Below are 17,203 nucleotides of genomic sequence, written 5' to 3' on the forward strand. Positions count from 1 at the left end.
ACCCATGAAACAAGCCCATTTCTGCTGCTCATTGCATTTCACAAAAAAAAAAAAATCATCACTTGGGAAAGAAACCTTACAACACTTCAGCCTTGGCTGCATCCCTTTCATGTAATATGATCTGGATGTCTCTGCTTGTCTCTTTAAATGATAAATGTTCACTTCCTTATATCGAGGAAGTAAAATGGAAAACAAGATGACATTATCACAATCTGTTAATAGTCAACTTCGTGCCCTCTATTAGCAAAGGCCGTATTCCCTAATGCTGCAACGTGCTGCATTTAGTAAGGAGCTTAATAAATATTAAGGAACAGTCAATTATCCAACTTCCTCAAAGGATTCCTTGTTTCTCCTTACTTAAACAAAAAACAAAAAACAAACAAACAAAAAAAAAAAGGCATAAAATGATTTGTTTTGACCATGGAAATTGCCGATGAAGCATTCTAGAACTCTTGGCTTTTTATAAAAATCTGAATGTGGAAGAGAAATGCCAGGCTTTAGGTGTATTTGGAGTTGAGCTCCTCCTCCAGTTTACACTCATCAACACCCCCACTATTTTAAGCACAACACTATGAAAAAGGCACTGGTAAACAGTGTGCTATAAGAAGTCCCACTTTATCTCTCAGAGGACAGCACTGCATCACACCAGGTTTCGGCTCCACAAAGCAGCAAGTGGGACATTGTCAAAGAAATATTTCTGAGTTGAGTTTACATGTGGTTCTTTTTTCCCTTTGATTTTGATCATATTACTTTTGTTCAGCACAAGTTATTTTCAAGATCTAGAACAAAAACTACTGGGAAATCACTTGAATCTGACATACTCAGCATTGTAGAGGCTGAGCAACTCTTTTGCTTTTTAGAGGGGAGAGAAAAATACAATGTAGAAAATACAAAATTAGTTAGTACAAGCAGAGTCAGAAGCCAGTGTCAAGCTTGATCATAAATTACATTACATATATTATTTTATAAGTTTGTCTTATTTGGGAGAAAATCTTAGCAGCTTTTAAAAACTCAAATTTTGGAGATTACAAGGTAAACAAAACAAGTGCCTTGAAGAATTGACCCAAGTAGGAAGTGCCTTGGCACTTGTGCAGTGGTGATAAAGTGATGTGGGTTTGTCATGTCTGCATCCAACTGTTCCTGTTTTTTCATAAATGATTGACTTTTTGAGTCTTATTGCCCTGGCCTGGCTCACAGAAATGCCAGCATAGTAGGGAAGCTCAGACCAGCTTGAGTGTCTTCTGTGACAGAGCTTGAGATCCCCGGGGTTGGTGTCCAAACAGGGTAACCTGAGCATGGGGTGCTCCTGCCACTTTTAAGTAGAAATTCTACCCCCCTACTTTGGATTTCAGCAGAGTTGAAACTCCTGGAGGATCTGAGGGGGAAACGAGGCTTTACCAAGGTATGGCCAGGCAGCTGCTCCTGCAGATGTTAGGCAAAGGTGGAGAGTCACCTGTCACAGAATCATGGCATGCCAAATGGTTTGGGTTGGAGGAGACCTTAAAGCTCTTCTCATTCCACCCCTGCTATGGGCAGGGGCATTTCCACCACTCCAGGGTGCTCCAAGCCCCGTCCAACCTGCCCTGGACGTGTACAAGAATTACAAGCCCTCCTTTCAGCTCCCAAATCACACATTCTTCTCCTTATCTCAGACAAACCATGGTAAACACTCCTGAGCTCAACTCCAAGCACTGGAACCTCCAGAGAAGGATCTGGCAGCAGTTAGAGCTTGCTCTGGCCATTCATAGGGCCGATGACCTGACAGGTTCCAGCCATGGCTCTGCTCCCTCACCCTCACCTGGGGCTCTCCCCAGCCCCAGCCAGTGCCTCAGTGCTGTGGGACCACAGGGGCTTCTCTCCAGGTGTTGGACAAAAATATCCTCCTGTTTTTCCTGTGTTTTTCTGGACTGCAGTGAGGTGTGCAGCACACTGCAGCTCTGTTTGCTCTGATGGCAGAGAGCTTGGCACTGATGGCCCCCAAAATTTCTGCAGCTCCATCTGCTGACACAGATCCTCTCCCAAAGTGCTGGAGTCCTGTCTGCAGACCCTGCACTGGGCGGGGACCTTCCCAGGCTCTCTGTACCTATGTCTGAGCTCTGCACAGTCAGGCACCACCCTGAGGTGCCAGCTGTCTCAAGGGGAAGCACTGAGGGGGTCACAGGTGGGTGCAGACACAGGTATTACCAGGGCAGCTTCTCTCCTAACACTGAGCACAATTATACACACGCCATGGACACCTCGGAGCCTTAATTCTGCAAACACTCACTGCATGCCTCTGAGTTTGGAGATGAATGTTTGCTAGACTGGGTTTGGGCTGATGAGCCTGTCCGCCAGCTGCACAGACTGGTCTGCATTCTGCTTTTAATTTAGCTAGCTAGTTTGGGTTTAAGTTTAATCTTTAAATTTGAAAACTTTATAAAAACTCATTCACACACATCAGGAATGGGAACTTACTTTTTAAAGAAGTGCAATACCTTGATGTTGTTTGGGAAACAAAGCCTGAGCCTGCAAAATGCAGAGTGGATTTACTTGCAGGAAGTCAGTAGGTGCTCAGCAGTTTGGGATCTAAGGGTGCTTCTAAACAGCCTGTCCCACCCTATCAGTCCCCCTCATAAATTGACTAAGCTGTGAAATAAAAGAGAGACAAATTTCTGTTTATCTCGCTGGAAAACATGGGTTGTATTTTCTGCTATTTAAAGCCAAAGGGTCAGAGAGGGAGTTATCTGCAGTGACATGAGCTGAAATATGATTGGGAAAATATAAAGATGGAAAACACAGCATACCTTGCCAATTATGTGCCACAGCAAATATTACTCCTCATCTCTCTATAGAGGCCATAACTCACAGCCTGGAAAAACGCAGAGCAGAACCCATCCCCTGCCTGCTTTGGGCTTTGCCTCCTCCTTCTTTGGTAGACTACGAATGGTCTGCCAGGATTTTTTATTTTCATTTTTCTTTAACCTAGCACAAGTGATTAATAAGAATGGTAGCTTAAAAAAAATAATTGAAGTATTCTCTTCCTAATTTTTTCTTTCCCTTCTGTACAAAGTCTGGGGGGTTGGTGCCTTAAAATATTGTATTCAGTTGGAATTAAAAGGATGGTTCCCTACAAAACAGCACGGTGGCTTTACAAAGATTAGTAAAAATAAATAAAATACAGAGGGGCTTTAAGAGGCATCCAAGACTCTGGGGGTTTAGGCCCTGCCTGCTTTCATGAGCTAAAGTTCCTTTCATGAACACATGAAACTCTTGCAGAGGAAACACTCCAGCTAAAGTGATTATTTCTGAAAATACCTCCTTTAAATTTATAAAGTTACTACTCAAGACATGTGCACTGCAAAAACCAGAGCAAATTATTTTAGAGTTCAAATAAGTCTCCCCTTTTCAGAGGGCTCTGAGCCCCCAGACCCCAGCCCTCCTGGGGAGCCCTGCCCCTGCCACAGGACATCTACCACCTTCCCAATCAGATGCAATCTCTCTGTTCCTCTGGAACAAGTACTCACAAGACACATCTGAAGGCAGGTATGAAAACCTTGTGATGGGAATTCCAACTGCAATGACCTTGGGGCAATGTTTTATCTTGTAGTGACAGTCCCTGCTGAGAAAGATTGACTTTTTGGCATAAAGCAGCTTTGGATGATCAGGCCATATTTCAGCCTGGCCTCTGTTTAGGCTGCAAATAACTGTTCTCCTGCAAGACAGTAAAAACTGGTTGTAGGGGCTGGAAACCTAGCACAGAAATTCAGACTCTGACCTCACCTGACTAGATAGCAAGACTCCAGGTAATTACTTTTTTTTTTTTTTCCCTGTGCATCTTGGGGGCTTCCTAACATCAGTGGTTGAGAAAACAGAGTACTTCTCAAACTTTCCTCTAAATATTGACCAAACCACATGGTACAGCAGCACTCAGAACTTTGTTTCCCACAGAGCTGGGAAGGTAATCTTCCATGCAAAACAAAACCAAGGATTTTCCTGCCAGAGCTTCAGGAGCATTTGGACACTGCTCTCAGGGATGTACAGGGTGGGATTGTTGGGGTGTCTGTGCAGGGACAGGGCTGGACTGCATGATCCCTCAGGGTCCCTTCCAGCTCAGGAGATTCTGGGATTCTGGGATTCCACCAGTGGTTGTTCACTTGGTCTGTTATTCTAGAATTCAAACAATCAGACTTTTAAACATGGCACAAGAGACTACAGCAGTGTTTAAAATTGAAATGCTCCCTGAAATGATTGAAGATTAAATCTGTTCTTCAGCACACCTGTACTGGGATGTTTTCACAAGTGTTTGTCTATAACACAGTGACAATATGAAGATTTACTCATAACTTTCCTGTTAATTTTTGTGTTAAATCTGGCCAGCTGGAGAGGAAAATGTCCTAGATCTTCTTCTCTTTTCCATACCAGCAGGAGAGCTGACAGCTCTGAACAGGTTAGTAAAGGCTTTGCCTTGTAGGACAGCTGCCATTTGTTTCAATAGGCAGCAGTGGGAATGTCCCTCTTCCCTGATGACATTCAAAGCCACAGAAGAAAAGTTGATTTTAGTACCTGGAAAATGAATCACTGCTAAATTCAGTCCAGGGTAGAGCCAACAGTGCAGTGGATAGAGGAAAGCCAGTAGGCTCTCCTGGTTTAGTGTGTGCCTCAGGGCAGCCCGGGAAGATCCCTGAGCCAAAGGCATTGGGAACAGCGTGCAGAGCTGCTGGGCTGCCCTGCTGTGCTCATCAGCTTTGGGATCAGCCTGTCTATGGGGATTCTTCTTTTGATTTCAGCTTTCCTTATTCCCAAGAGTAATGTCAGGCGGGTGAAGTATCAATGTGATTGTACTGAAGCATTTTCCAGGGTAGAAGAGAGTGAAGAACTGATGCATTTTAGTAAGGCAAGGATGAAGACCTGGCTGAAATGTTTTGCTGAAATGCTCCTTGCAGACCACCACTCACACCTCAGGACTCCCTCCATCCTCCCCCCCGCTGGGTCCCTGCAGCCTCTGCAGGGCTCTTGTGCCTCTTTTCTCTCGGATCCATCCTGAGGAGTCTCCATTTGGCCATGTCCCTCTGTGGAAGTGCAGTCAAACAGTTTGTACCACTTCACTTTCTTGTTCAGCAGTGCCAGCGCTGCTCACTTGTGCCAAAAGGAGATGGGTTTTTTTCCCCTATGATGCCAATGTGGTGGTATCCTCCAGATCCCATGAAATGTACTTGTGTCCCAAGGCAGTCCTTTGAGACACCAGCTGAGTCACTGTTGGCCACCTGCTCACGAGGTTGCACCCTGCAAAATGGGCCCCTGAGGCACCTGATGGAAAGCCTTTGCCACAGCTCTCGCTCTTCCTGTGATCCAGCAGAGTCCAAATCTGCTTTTCAGACTCTATCGAAGGCATCTCTGGCTGTTCAGATCCTTAGGCTTGAACACATTTCGCCTGAAGACAGAGAGGCAGGAGGATTTTGGCCTATCCTGCTTTAAAAACATTGGTTTTGATTGTGGCCGTCCTCAGGAACAGAACTGCTGACCACCATGGCAAATACATTTGGTTTTAAGTGTGTCCATAATTGCAGTGTTGCATCATCTCCACGGTTATTTTAGAAATTCTCTCTACCACTCTACATTATTAATAAGGTGTCTGTGGAATGGTCTAGAAAAATCGTCCCTGTGTCGATCTGGACTCCATCGCTCCCTCCATGACTGGAGCAGAGCAGCCTGATGGCACTTCGTGACTTCTCTGCGTGCTCCTGGCACTGCTGTCACCAGCTGACACGGGGTAACATCCATAGGGTGTTGGGAGGGGACAATCTCTCTTTGGAAGGGCAAAGCAGATAAAATGACCCAGGAAATGGAGAGTGAGTGCTGGGCACTGGTTGGGAGCTCACTGCGACCAGCAGGAAACTCAAGCCCGTGAGCACAAATATGCTCTAGGATGAATCCAAATGGTTGCTTACTGTACCTCTGTAAATAAACTCTACAAATAAACTCCACAAATAAACTATCACTTCACTGGACAATGGATTGTATGTGAGTTTTAAAAAATACTCACACGCTACAGGTTAGAGCAGGGAAATATTGTTTGATGCTTTCCTTCTGGAGAATTCCAAGCGTTTCAATAAGGTTAATATTCCTGTTGCCATTTTAAAGATAGGAAAAGAGAAACACAGAAGAGAGTGCCATGATCCCTTAGCTACACAACAGTAGGGTCAGGACAGGAATTGCCCTGAATGGCAATAAGAGAATTTAAATAATTGCAGTACGTTTGCATAACATTCATAGAATAGATTACCCAGCAAGGGTAAAAGCAAAGAAGGCTGGAACTGAAGATGTAGCTTGGTGTGCCATCAAAGCTGTGGGCTGGGAAATAGATCACAAGATGCTCTGGTACCTAAGGGAGCTTGTTTGTAAGGACTGACACACACAAACCCCACTTCCACAGGAGTTACTTGGGCACATCCTTCCAGGCTGCTGTGAGCCCCTGCTGGCTGCGCTCGCCCCGCAGGGCCACGGCCAGGACAGACACACCACTGTAACTTTGGAGTCATCTCCTCATCACAGAGCAGCCCAGCAGCACCACTCCAGAGGCACAGGAACCCTTGCAGAGACAGAGGGATGAGCTCACGGGTGGCTCACCGACTTTATTGCAAGTGGCAAGACAAAGGTGCCCTGCACTCCCCAAGGCAATAACTTCAGGGTGCCATTGCCTGAAAGGTACAGTCAGTTCCCAAATGCCAGGGAAGGGACTGGTGTGCTCGGGACTGTTGGAACAGTATTTTGAACACACCTCATCAAAGGCTAATTAAAAAAGCAATGAGGGTACATTATCCTCACCAAATGGTAACCTGGGTTGTTCTGGTGCTCTATCACCTTGAAACACTTCCTATAGGAAGTGTCCTTCATGTCCCACATCTCTCTTTCCTACTCAGGATGAGGCCCTCAGGCCTGATCTCCTGTTTGTGGGCACCAAATTTGACTTATGGCTTTATGGCACATAGGTTGCACCCTTTTTAACCAAGGAAAAGATTATTTCTCTGGATAGTGATCTGCAACCCACCCTGGCAGAGTTCCTTGGGAAAGAACAAGAGATGCCTTTTCCCCATAGCCATAGAAAGATGAGTTGTGTCAGAAGTTCAGAGTACATGTACCTGCTGAGAGGGAAGAAGCAGAAGAACAAGGAGACCACCTGAACAGGAACAGTTACATTAAAATATTTTGTGGTGTTTGAGAGCCTGAGTAGTTTTATCCTTGAGGCCACAGGAATGTCTGTGCAAAAGAAAAACTCACCATTGGATTTCAACCCTCTGTGATTTTTACCAAAGTTTACTTTAAAATTAACATGTATAACCTGTTTAAATTTGAGGGTTTTGCTATTCTTTAAATGATTTTTATGGAGTTTTGTGATTTGGATGCCATTCAACTCTTGACTGTGTTCTGAAACCAAGGAAGAATTTGCCCTATCCATCTTAGCCTCATAATGGATAGATAGAACATATTAAGAGTTATCACCTCAAAGACAGATCAAAGTCTACTTCCTTTGATATTGACTTTCTTTAAAAGGACCTAAATATAACCCACTAGCTAAATAATTCAATTTTCAGAGGGAGGGAAGGAACTGAGAGCATGTTTACACAACAGACCACAACAACTCTGCAATTTTCTAATTTCTGGGAGAAGAAAACGCCTTCTCACATTTTCTGTTGAAGGAAATGTTACTCTTGGACTAAAAGAGCCCAAATCTGCCAGACATCCAAATGGACACTTCACTGACAGAAGTGGCAAACTCTTGCCTGCATCGCTGACAGGAAGGCCTCAGCTCAAGGAACAGAAACAATGAGTTAATCTGAATAAATTCTCCATTTTTCAGATGTTTCCCAGTGTTGTGCATGGGGCTTTTTACCTCAACTACTTGAGCCACTCTGATTATCAAAGGTTTTGAAAGGCAGGGTTTCCAAACCGAGCCGAGTTCTTGTCTTCCTGCTCTTTCCTTCCCCAAGTTCTGGAGAACACCTACCCATGTGCACTGATGTGGTAAAACACACACTCAGTGTTCTCAGGGGCTCCAGAGCACAGTGGCAAGGCTGCATGCCTGTGTTTCATGGGAGTGTCAGGAATGAGGGCCTGGGACAGATCCTGCCATGGGACTGAGCAGTGCCTGGGGCCAGCCCATCCAGGGCTCCCCCACAGCTGCTCAGAGGTTCCCCTGGCCCCTGTTCTCTGTGCTGCCTGCTCTCCTCATGAAATATCCACGTTTTCTACCAGGCTAAGCATTGCTTGATGGGGTTTCTGGGTTTTTGCAACTTCATTTTACATGGGGAGGAGACTGGAAACCACAGATCCTTCTGGATGTGGAATGCAGTGCTGTGAGCTTTCAGTGGTGGCTCTAAAAAAGACTAGCCTGTATTTGGAAAACACATTTCTTGGTCTTTTCATTTTAAGTGGAATCAGAGAAATGTTGGGTAAATTTCACTACAGTGTTTTGCAGAATGGGGGCATGAGAGTTTTAATCTCAGCCCCATTTCTTCAGGTATTTACATTAGTTATTTTTAATGCTGCTTTAGTTCAGAATTTGCATGTATTTTTTACAGCTGCAATAACTGAAAACATGGAAAATGGAAGTGGGATCTTCTGTCAGTTGATGGGACCAGCATTTGTGAATGCCCTGACATCCCAAAGCAGAACACACCCACTCTTCCGTGTGGCACAGAGGCACAGCTGCTGCGGAAGGGTTTTGTGTGCTGAGATTTTCTCACAGAGAGACTGATGGCTGCGCCTGGATCCCACCAGGCACAAACCTCAGGCCAGTATCCCTGGGGGTGCCTGCATCCCAGAAGTGCAGTTCCAGCTCTGCCCAGCATTCTGGCTCTCACCGCTGCCTTCAGCAAGAGCCAGCCCCCTTTTCTCCCATCCCTAAGTACATGAATCAGGTCCCGTGCACACAAACGGGAAGCTTTTTGGAGAGGATTTCTGAGAGCAGGGCTGTGAAATAGCACGGTGGGAGCTGGCACACACGGAAGTGAAGCACAGGCAGGTGCCCTGCCGGGAGGGAGCAGGTCGGCAGTGACAGCACAGCGCCCAGGTGCACACACTCGCAGTGCCCGTCCTGCCCGGCTGGCATGGGCTGGGAGCTGCCCGTGCCCAAGCCCGGCGGCCGTGCCCGTGCCACCCCCGGTGCCCCCCGCGCCCTCGGGCGGGCCGGCAGCAGAGCCGAGAGCACGTACCCACTTTGAGCTCCTTGCCGAAGACCGTCCGCTCGCCCAGGGCCGAGCAGTTCCAGCGCCCGTTGCGGAACTGGAACTGGCACTCGTTGATGCCCATCTGGGACCCTTCCCCGATGACAATGATCGCGTCGGGCCTGCTCTGGCAGATCGCCCGCTGCCGGGGCGCGAGCCCCGGGATCTTGTTACAGATGATGCTGGCTCCCAGGGCCACCACAGAGGAGAAACCCCTGCAACGACAAGACACCGGCGGTGGCTGAGGGCAGGCTGGTCCTGGAGGCAGAGCAGCACCCGCTGCTTTCCCGTGCTGCGGCTCCGGCGCCGGCAGGTGCCCCGGAGAGCGCCCGCCTTTCCCCTGCCGCTGCCCTCTCCCTGTCCCTCTCCCCAAGCCGAGGCAGAGATCGGCAGCGCGCGGGCCCCTGCCAAAACAGGACCAAACTTCCTCCTTCCAGAATTAAAGCGCGTGCAAGCGGCATTGTCTGCCCGGGCCTCGCACTGGCAGAGGGCTGGGAGGGTTTTCCCAAACCTGTCGAGCAGTTAGAGGAGAGAGGGAGAGAAGGAGAGAGAGAGGGAGGGAAGGAAGGGAGGGGGACAACCCACGCTCCCTGCCCCGGGGCCGCGCCGCCTCCTCCCGCACCCAGCGCACCTGGCCGGGGATGCTGCGCGTCCGGAGCGCCGCCGCCCTCCCTGCGTCCCTCCCGGGGCGGGCGGCGTTGTCCCCGCGGGCGGCAGCGGCCGAGGGATGTCCCTGCGGGAGGCGCGGGCAGGTACCGGCCAGGGAGCGGCCGGGGCACCCCGCACCGGGCCGCCGGCCGGGCTGGGGAAGGGCCGGTTGCCCGGGGATCGCCCCGGTGTTCCCTTCCCGGCAGGGACCGCCCAGCCTCTCGCAGCCCCGCACTTCGCCGGGGCCGCCGCCTCGCCCCGCTGGAGGGTCGCTCCGAGGTGCGCTTTACCTGTCTTTTGAGAAGTAATCGAAATAATCGTGATCTCCACCATCATCACTTTTTTTTCTTTTTTCTTTTTTCTTTTTTTGAGACTTCGCGAGTTAAATAGTAACAGGTCTGGGCAGGTTGGGCTGAGCGCGAAAGAGAGCGCGATTGTTATAAAGGGAAGGGAAAAAAAAGTTACTTACCCAATCTTGATATACACAATCCCCAGGCTCAGGAAGATGTGGAAGATCCAGCGCCTTGTTTTCCTGTTCATATTCCTTGCTTGCCGTGGCTCAGACCAACACGCGAAACGATGCCCAGCGCGCTCGGGGCCGGGGCCGCTCCGTCACGGCCGCCCGGCCGAGCGGGACAGCCCCCGCCGCGCCCCGCAGCGCCCACGGCTCCGCGCCGAGCCCCCGCCGCCTCTCGGCATGGCCCCGCCGGGGCTGCGCTCCGCCCGCGCTGCCGGCCCCGCTCCGGCCGCGGGCGCTGTCCGGGAGCGCGGGGCTGGACGGGCTGCGGGGTCCTGCGAGCGCCAGCCGCGTCCCCACCTTCGGTGTGAATTGGCTCTCTCTCTTCTTCACACACCTCCCCACACACACACTTTTCCTTTTTTTTTTTTTTTTTTTTTTCCCTCTCTTTCTCTCTTTTTCAGCTACTTGGGCGTGTTCTCCAAAGCAGGGAGTTGTCCAGCCGGGGGGGCGAAGGCGAGGCGGGGAGGTGGGCAGGAGGGGAACAGGAGCGGCAGACGGATCACCTGCCTGCGGGCAGGCTCAGCGCGATCCTCCTCCTGCGGGCACGGCCCGGGGGAACGCGGCGGGGACTCCGGGGGGTGTCACCGGGGGACGCCCCCGGGGCTGGCCCCGGCCCACCGGGCGGCATTGGGGGCCCGCACCCCGCGCTGCTCCGCGCCGGCAGCGGGGCCGTAGCTTTGACTCCGCGCTCGCCGCCCGCTCGCCGGGGCCGCCGAGCACCTGGGGCCGGTTTTATGCGTTTGTCCCGACGCTCCTCCCCCCGGTCTGCCTCCCGCGTGTCGCGGGCTGTCCCGCAGCCTCCCGGTCCCCGCGCCGAGGTGAGCCCCGGGCGGCCGCAGCATCCCCGGAGCGCCGCCCCGCCCGCACCGGGGGGCGAGGCGGCACCGGCAGGTGCGGGGGGGTACGAGAGGGAGCCCCGTGTGCGCGCAGTGACCTCCCCGCCGGTTTTGTGGCCGATCCTTCAGTGACAGAGCAGGGGTCGGTCCCCGTGGCAATGGGCGCACGTCCGTGTCAACGGTCCGAGCCCACGCTGGGGGCGGCCCGGGGGCTGCGGCCGCCCGGAGCTCCGTGGAGCCGCCCGCCTGCTGCGGGCGGGGGCGCCGGCCCGGCCGGGAAGAGGATCCCGGCTCTTCGTTGCGGGAATTTACACGGATATGGTGACTATTTTATTATCCACTTAAAATATTTCAAACAGGGAGGTTACCTAAATGATAACAGGGGTGTGGTGCGGGAATTGTTCCGCTGATAATGTTTTTCTGATGACAGAAACACGATGACAGGATCCCTCAGCGTCCCTCGGAGGAGCCGGGCCAGAGCCCCCCGAGGGGCCGGGCTGGAGCCCTTCTCGCGGGGCAGCGGCCGCGGCCGCACGGACCCCCTGCTCTCCCGAACCACCGCAGGGGGGTCCAAGCGGGGCACAGCCGGTCCTGGGGGTTGGGCCAGGTCCGTCCCCGCCGACTTCCCGGGGCAGGGAAGGGGTGTCTCAGTCCAGCTCTCCACCGCTCCGCGTTCCCCGGTGCGGCGGATGACTCCCATCACCTTGGAGCCCTGCAACCTCTCCGGGCGGCCGGGCCGTGCTTCCCACTGCGCCCGGAGCCAGCGGGCGGCCCGGCCTCGGCCCGGGACGGAGCACGGAGCGAAATGCGGGGGTGCGGGCGTTGGGAGTGCAGGTCTGCGGGGTGCGGGGTTCGGGGAGTGCAGGGTTCGGGGGTGCAGGGTGTGGGGCGCAGGATTTCGGGGGATCGGGTTCGGGGCTCGGGGGCGGGGGAGCCCCGAGCCCGGCGGGCGCGCCCGCCGCAACCTCTTTGTCAGAGCGGCACCTGGCGGGCACGGCCGGAACTGCAGGCGCGGACAGCGCAGCGGGGAGAGGGGAGCGAGGAAAAGGGGGAGAGGGAAAAGGGGGAGAGGGGAAAAGGGGGAGAGGGAAAAGGGGGAGCGAGGAAAAGGGGGAGAGGGAAAAGGGGGAGAGGGAAAAGGGGGAGAGGGAAAAGGGGGAGAGGGAAAAGGGGGAGGGAGAGGGAAAGGGGGAGAGGGGAAAGGGGGAGAGGGAAAAGGGGGAGAGAGGAAAAGGGGGAGAGGGAAAAGGGGGAGAGAGGAAAAGGGGGAGAGAGGAAAAGGGGGAGAGGGGAAAGGGGGGAGAGGGAAAAGGGGGAGAGGAAAAGGGGGAGCGAGGAAAAGGGGGAGAGGGAAAAGGGGGAGAGGGAAAAGGGGGAGAGGGGAAAGGGGGAGAGGGAAAGGGGGAGAGGGAAAAGGGGGAGAGGGAAAAGGGGAGAGGGAAAAGGGGGGAGAGGGGAAAAGGGGGAGAGGGAAAAGGGGGAGAGGGAAAAGGGGGAGAGGGGAAAAGGGGGAGAGGGAAAAGGGGGAGAGGGGAAAAGGGGGAGAGGGAAAAGGGGGAGAGGGGAAAAGGGGGAGAGGGAAAAGGGGGAGAGGGAAAAGGGGGAGAGGGGAAAAGGGGGAGAGGGGAAAAGGGGGAGAGGGGAAAAGGGGGAGAGGGAAAAGGGGGAGAGGGAAAAGGGGGAGAGGGGAAAAGGGGGAGAGGGGAAAAGGGGGAGAGGGGAAAAGGGGGAGAGGGAAAAGGGGGAGAGGGGAAAAGGGGGAGAGGGAAAAGGGGGGAGAGGGAAAGGGGGAGAGGGAAAAGGGGGAGAGGGAAAGGGGGAGAGGGAAAAGGGGGAGAGGGGAAAAGGGGGAGAGGGAAAAGGGGGAGAGAGGAAAAGGGGGAGAGGGAAAGGGGGAGAGGGAAAAGGGGGAGAGGGAAAAGGGGGAGAGAGGAAAAGGGGGAGAGAGGAAAAGGGGGAGAGGGGAGAGAGGAAGAAGGAGAGAAGGAAAAGCAGGCAGCAGCGGGCAGCCCTCGGTACCGCCAAGGCTTTTGGGGCGGTGGGAGCAGCTGCCCCGAGGCTTTTGCAGCCTCCAATGTAATAAAGACTCCCAGCCCTGGAGCACACCCATCACCAGGGACAAGGGGACGGGCCAGGGCCCACAGGTGTGAGTGGAGGGCAGCAGGTATTGATGAGAACAAATTCAAGGCTGGAAGCAGGTCCTTTGTGGGTGGGGAAACCCCTCAGCAGAGTCAAGTGCCGCTCCGAGGCATCAGAAAGGCCGTGCTCCACTCCCCTCCTTCAGCAGCAGGGAACACGCTGCTGGTGCTGACAGAGCTGTACTCCGCTCCAGTGCCACGAGCAGGGGCAACAGGGACAGTGTGCAACAGCCAGAGGTTTGGGAATCTGGGAGAGCTGCCCTGCCAGCACACCACAGGCTCCTCCAGCAAACACATCCACAGCTTGTTATGCTTCATTTTTCTGATTATTTTTTTTCTTTATTTCTGATGTGGAAGCTAGCATTCTGATGTTCAGTTTAACTCAACCTCAGCTGTTTAACACAGCACACTGGTATGGGACAGGTCAAGGATGAGCAAACTGTTTTCTTGAGGTTCAGAAAAAGTGGAGAATGGCAGACTTTCCTGAGAAAATAATTTACTGGACTAGTCAATGACTTTCTCTTACTCTGTTCATTCCTAAAAAAGTTGTGACCTAGATGCATTTGAAGCATACATAAAATAACATTCCTGTGCAGATTACAGGAGGTAGTTTGGCTTGTTTGGCAAAGTTTCTAGGGCTTTTTAATAGTTTTCAAAATGCTGTAGACCTTAAATCATCCTTTCAACCACAATGTCTTTTGAGTGGTCTGTAGTAACAGACCTTAAACCTTACCTACTATTACAGGGTCTGCATATCCAGCTTCCTTTTTTACACAGTGTCTTCATATTTATTACTTCTAATAAATAGATTCTAATATCTGCATAATAAAATCAATATGAAGCATTGTGATAACTGATTCTACTTCTCTTTAGAGTAATAAGCTACAGACAAGTTGGTAAATTAACACAAAACTTAGAATAACAATTAGAGATTAATGACAGAACAGTCGGAATCGGGAAATTGCCTGTGGCAAGAGAAATTAACTCAAAACCATGTTCTTAAAAGGATTTAAGAGAAATCCCAGATCTCGTGGCATGAGGAGGTTTGGCTCTGCTGCTCCTCCCAGTGCCTAAAGGGGAAGGCTGGAGGGGGCCTTTCCACAAGGGTTGGGGGTGACAGGGCAGGGGGGAATGGCCTTAAGCTGAAGAAGACCAAATTTTGATGGGATTTTGGGAGGAAATTCTTCCTTGTGAGCGTGGTGAGGCCGTGGCACAGGGTGCCCAGAGCAGCTGTGGCTGCCCCTGGATCCCTGGCAGTGTCCAAGGCTGGCTGGACACTGGGGCGTGGAGCAGCCTGGGACAGTGGGAGGTGTCCCTGCCCATGGCCAGGGCTGGAACATTATCATTAAGGTCCCTTCCCACCCAAACCATTCCATGATTCCCTGATGCCTGGCAGTTTCTGATCATGCCCAGAGCCATGGGGCTCTCCTGCCTCTCCTGAGATGCTCCACGCTGTGAGAAACACACCCCAAGCAGGGCAAATAGTTTTATTCCAGATACAATCTCTCTGCTCTCACCTTTTACTACCCATGTCTTTATTTAGCAGCAGCAACGTTCTTCTGAACAAAGCCTGGGCCCAAGCTGCACCCTGGAGCCATCCATCACTTGTTGCCACAATGGTGTTTCTATTGTTAATTGTTTGTCAGGACAGCTTTTTGGGGTTAGACAGTGCAGTGATTTAGTACAGCAGCTAATCAGCTCTGAAAATGTATTCTCAAAATAAATTAGATCCAAAAAAAAAAGGAAAAAAAAAAAAAAAAAAGAAGCTTGAAAAGTCAATTGGTCTGGATACAGTCCTTTGGGACTGCTGAGCTCCCTCACAAAGCCACAGCTGGGCCCAGGAGCTGCAGAGGTTCAGTGCTGCTCTGCTCCCATGGAGCTGGGTGAGGAGATCTGCACAGCACACGCTGCTCCATGTGTGCTACTGGGCAGGGTTATTAATGGCTCGCTTTTCATAAGCATAAAGAAATACAAGAAACATCCCCATCTAAAATGAAAAAGAAAGGTTGCCTTTTTTCTTTTTCTCTTTTTTTTTCTTTTAAGATGGCCTCTGATAACAGGAATTCACAAGGGAAAATGTGGTTAAAAGCCCATTTTGTAACTAGATCCTAGATGCACATACCATCAATGCTCCAACTCTGGCTCCCTTTTATCACGCTAATCATAGCTGCACTTTTTGTTGTCAAAACATCTCCTGTAGAAGCCAGACCAGAGAGTCCTTTCAGTAGCAAAAATGTGAGGTTAATATACCAACTCTCCCTGTATTAAGAATCTCCTGCCTCCTAAAAGCACATAGAAAAAAAAGATACAATAAATAAATAAATAACATTCACAAAGCCAGGTAATTTCTTGGGCTCTCCTTGGCCCACTCCTGATAGGAGCTGCCATCAGCAGCCACGGTGACTCCTCAGCTCCCAGCTGCAGCCGTGGGGCTGCAGGAGGAGCGATCCAAGGCTGCAGAGCTGCTCCCTCGGTGAATTCCGAGGGAATGAGGGGCAGAGCCAGGCAGGCTGAGAGCTGCCTGCCCTGCCTGGCAGGACTGAGCACAGCACCTGCCCTGCCAGCCTGGGCAGCCCTGTGGCAGCACCAAGTGCCAGGTGCCCCACTGTGATCGATCACCTCCCATCGATTCATATGGTGACACAACCGCTGCCAAGCTCAGGCCAGTGGTCACAGAGCCCAAAACAGGGTGGCACCCCCTGAGAGGGCAGCTCTGGCCCCCATCCCACCCAGGGGAGCTCCAGGTGGACCCCCGAGCCAGGCACAGGGACACCCCCACAGTTACTGCACCCAGAAAGCAGAAGGTGTTTGGGCAAGCACAGGTGCCTGGCACCTGATTGTGTACAGCTTCATCTAATTAGCAACTGATGGGCTCAGAGGGCTGTGGGGGCGGGGTGGGGAGGGGTATGGATGATCAGAAGCCAGTAGAAGATTTGGGATGAGGAAAGAGCCGTTCTGATTCGAGCATTTAGGGTTTTACTGGCTCTTCAGTGGCGTGGAGATGTAGCTGGTTTGTGGTGTAGGTCTGTCCAGCACCAAGCTGGCTCTCTTCTGCCACAGTCTCCAACATCTTGTGGCTCTTGGAGCTGGACATGGCCTCAGAAGCTCCTGAAAACATGGGTCTGTGAGTCCAGGGTTTCCCTGGGTTTGAGTTTGCTCAGACTTTTTAATCCAAGTAAGTACCAATAAAGGAATATTTTACATCCAAACCGAAGTAATGGCTTGTGAAAGTGCTCCAAGACTGAGCTGCTGAGCTCCATCCAGCCTGGTTTCTCAGAAAGGATCATATGGTTCTGTCTGAGAGCTGAGGATATCTGTATGAAGCCATGATGATCAATTCTAAAAACCAGTGTCAAAACCCACAGGAGAACCTGGAGGTTGCTCCCGTGCTGTTCTGCCAATCCCTCTGTCTGTCCCTGTGCTGCCTCTGCAGCAGCCATGGCTGCACCCAGTGGTTTCCCTGGCTCCTGTAGCACATCCAGGCTCACCCTGGGCTGGTGCTGGGGCTGGATCCCAAACTGGGATTAGGATTGGGATCAGCCCTGCTGCCCTGCAGGCTGTGTCCCCCTCCCCTGGTACCACTCGGAGTGCCTGGAGTTTGGACCCTGCCTTGCTGCACACACTAGGGAAGGAGCTAATCATTAATACATGTGAAGAAAATTCTCTCTCTAACAGTAATGTTTAACATCAGTAGCAGAACTGGAGAAATAAACTTCTTTTTGCCAGTCATTTGGTCTGCACTGTCTTCTCCCTCAAGCAACGTGCAAGTGTCACCGGGTGCCCACAGCACATCACTCAGTGACTTCCAGATCTACAGGGGCTCATTTCTTTCTTTTTGTTTACCCTTTATTCCCTGAC

General features: G+C 51.7%; 1 protein-coding gene across 1 annotated transcript in view; it reads right to left on the reverse strand.

Moving 5' to 3' along the window:
- Positions 1 to 11,075, reverse strand: part of WNT7A (Wnt family member 7A) — a 36,593-nt gene extending 25,518 nt beyond the window's left edge. Inside the window, exons 1-2 of the mRNA XM_038149521.1 lie at positions 10,321 to 11,075; positions 9,192 to 9,418 (exon numbers count right to left, since the gene is read on the reverse strand). Of these exons, the coding sequence (XP_038005449.1) occupies positions 9,192 to 9,418; positions 10,321 to 10,391 (298 nt within the window). The 5' untranslated portion in view covers positions 10,392 to 11,075. The remainder of the gene's footprint in view (positions 1 to 9,191; positions 9,419 to 10,320) is intronic.
- Between the last annotated feature and the right edge of the window lie 6,128 nt (positions 11,076 to 17,203).

Source organism: Motacilla alba, chromosome 12 (assembly GCF_015832195.1).
Source record: "Motacilla alba alba isolate MOTALB_02 chromosome 12, Motacilla_alba_V1.0_pri, whole genome shotgun sequence".
Taxonomy (NCBI): domain Eukaryota; kingdom Metazoa; phylum Chordata; class Aves; order Passeriformes; family Motacillidae; genus Motacilla; species Motacilla alba.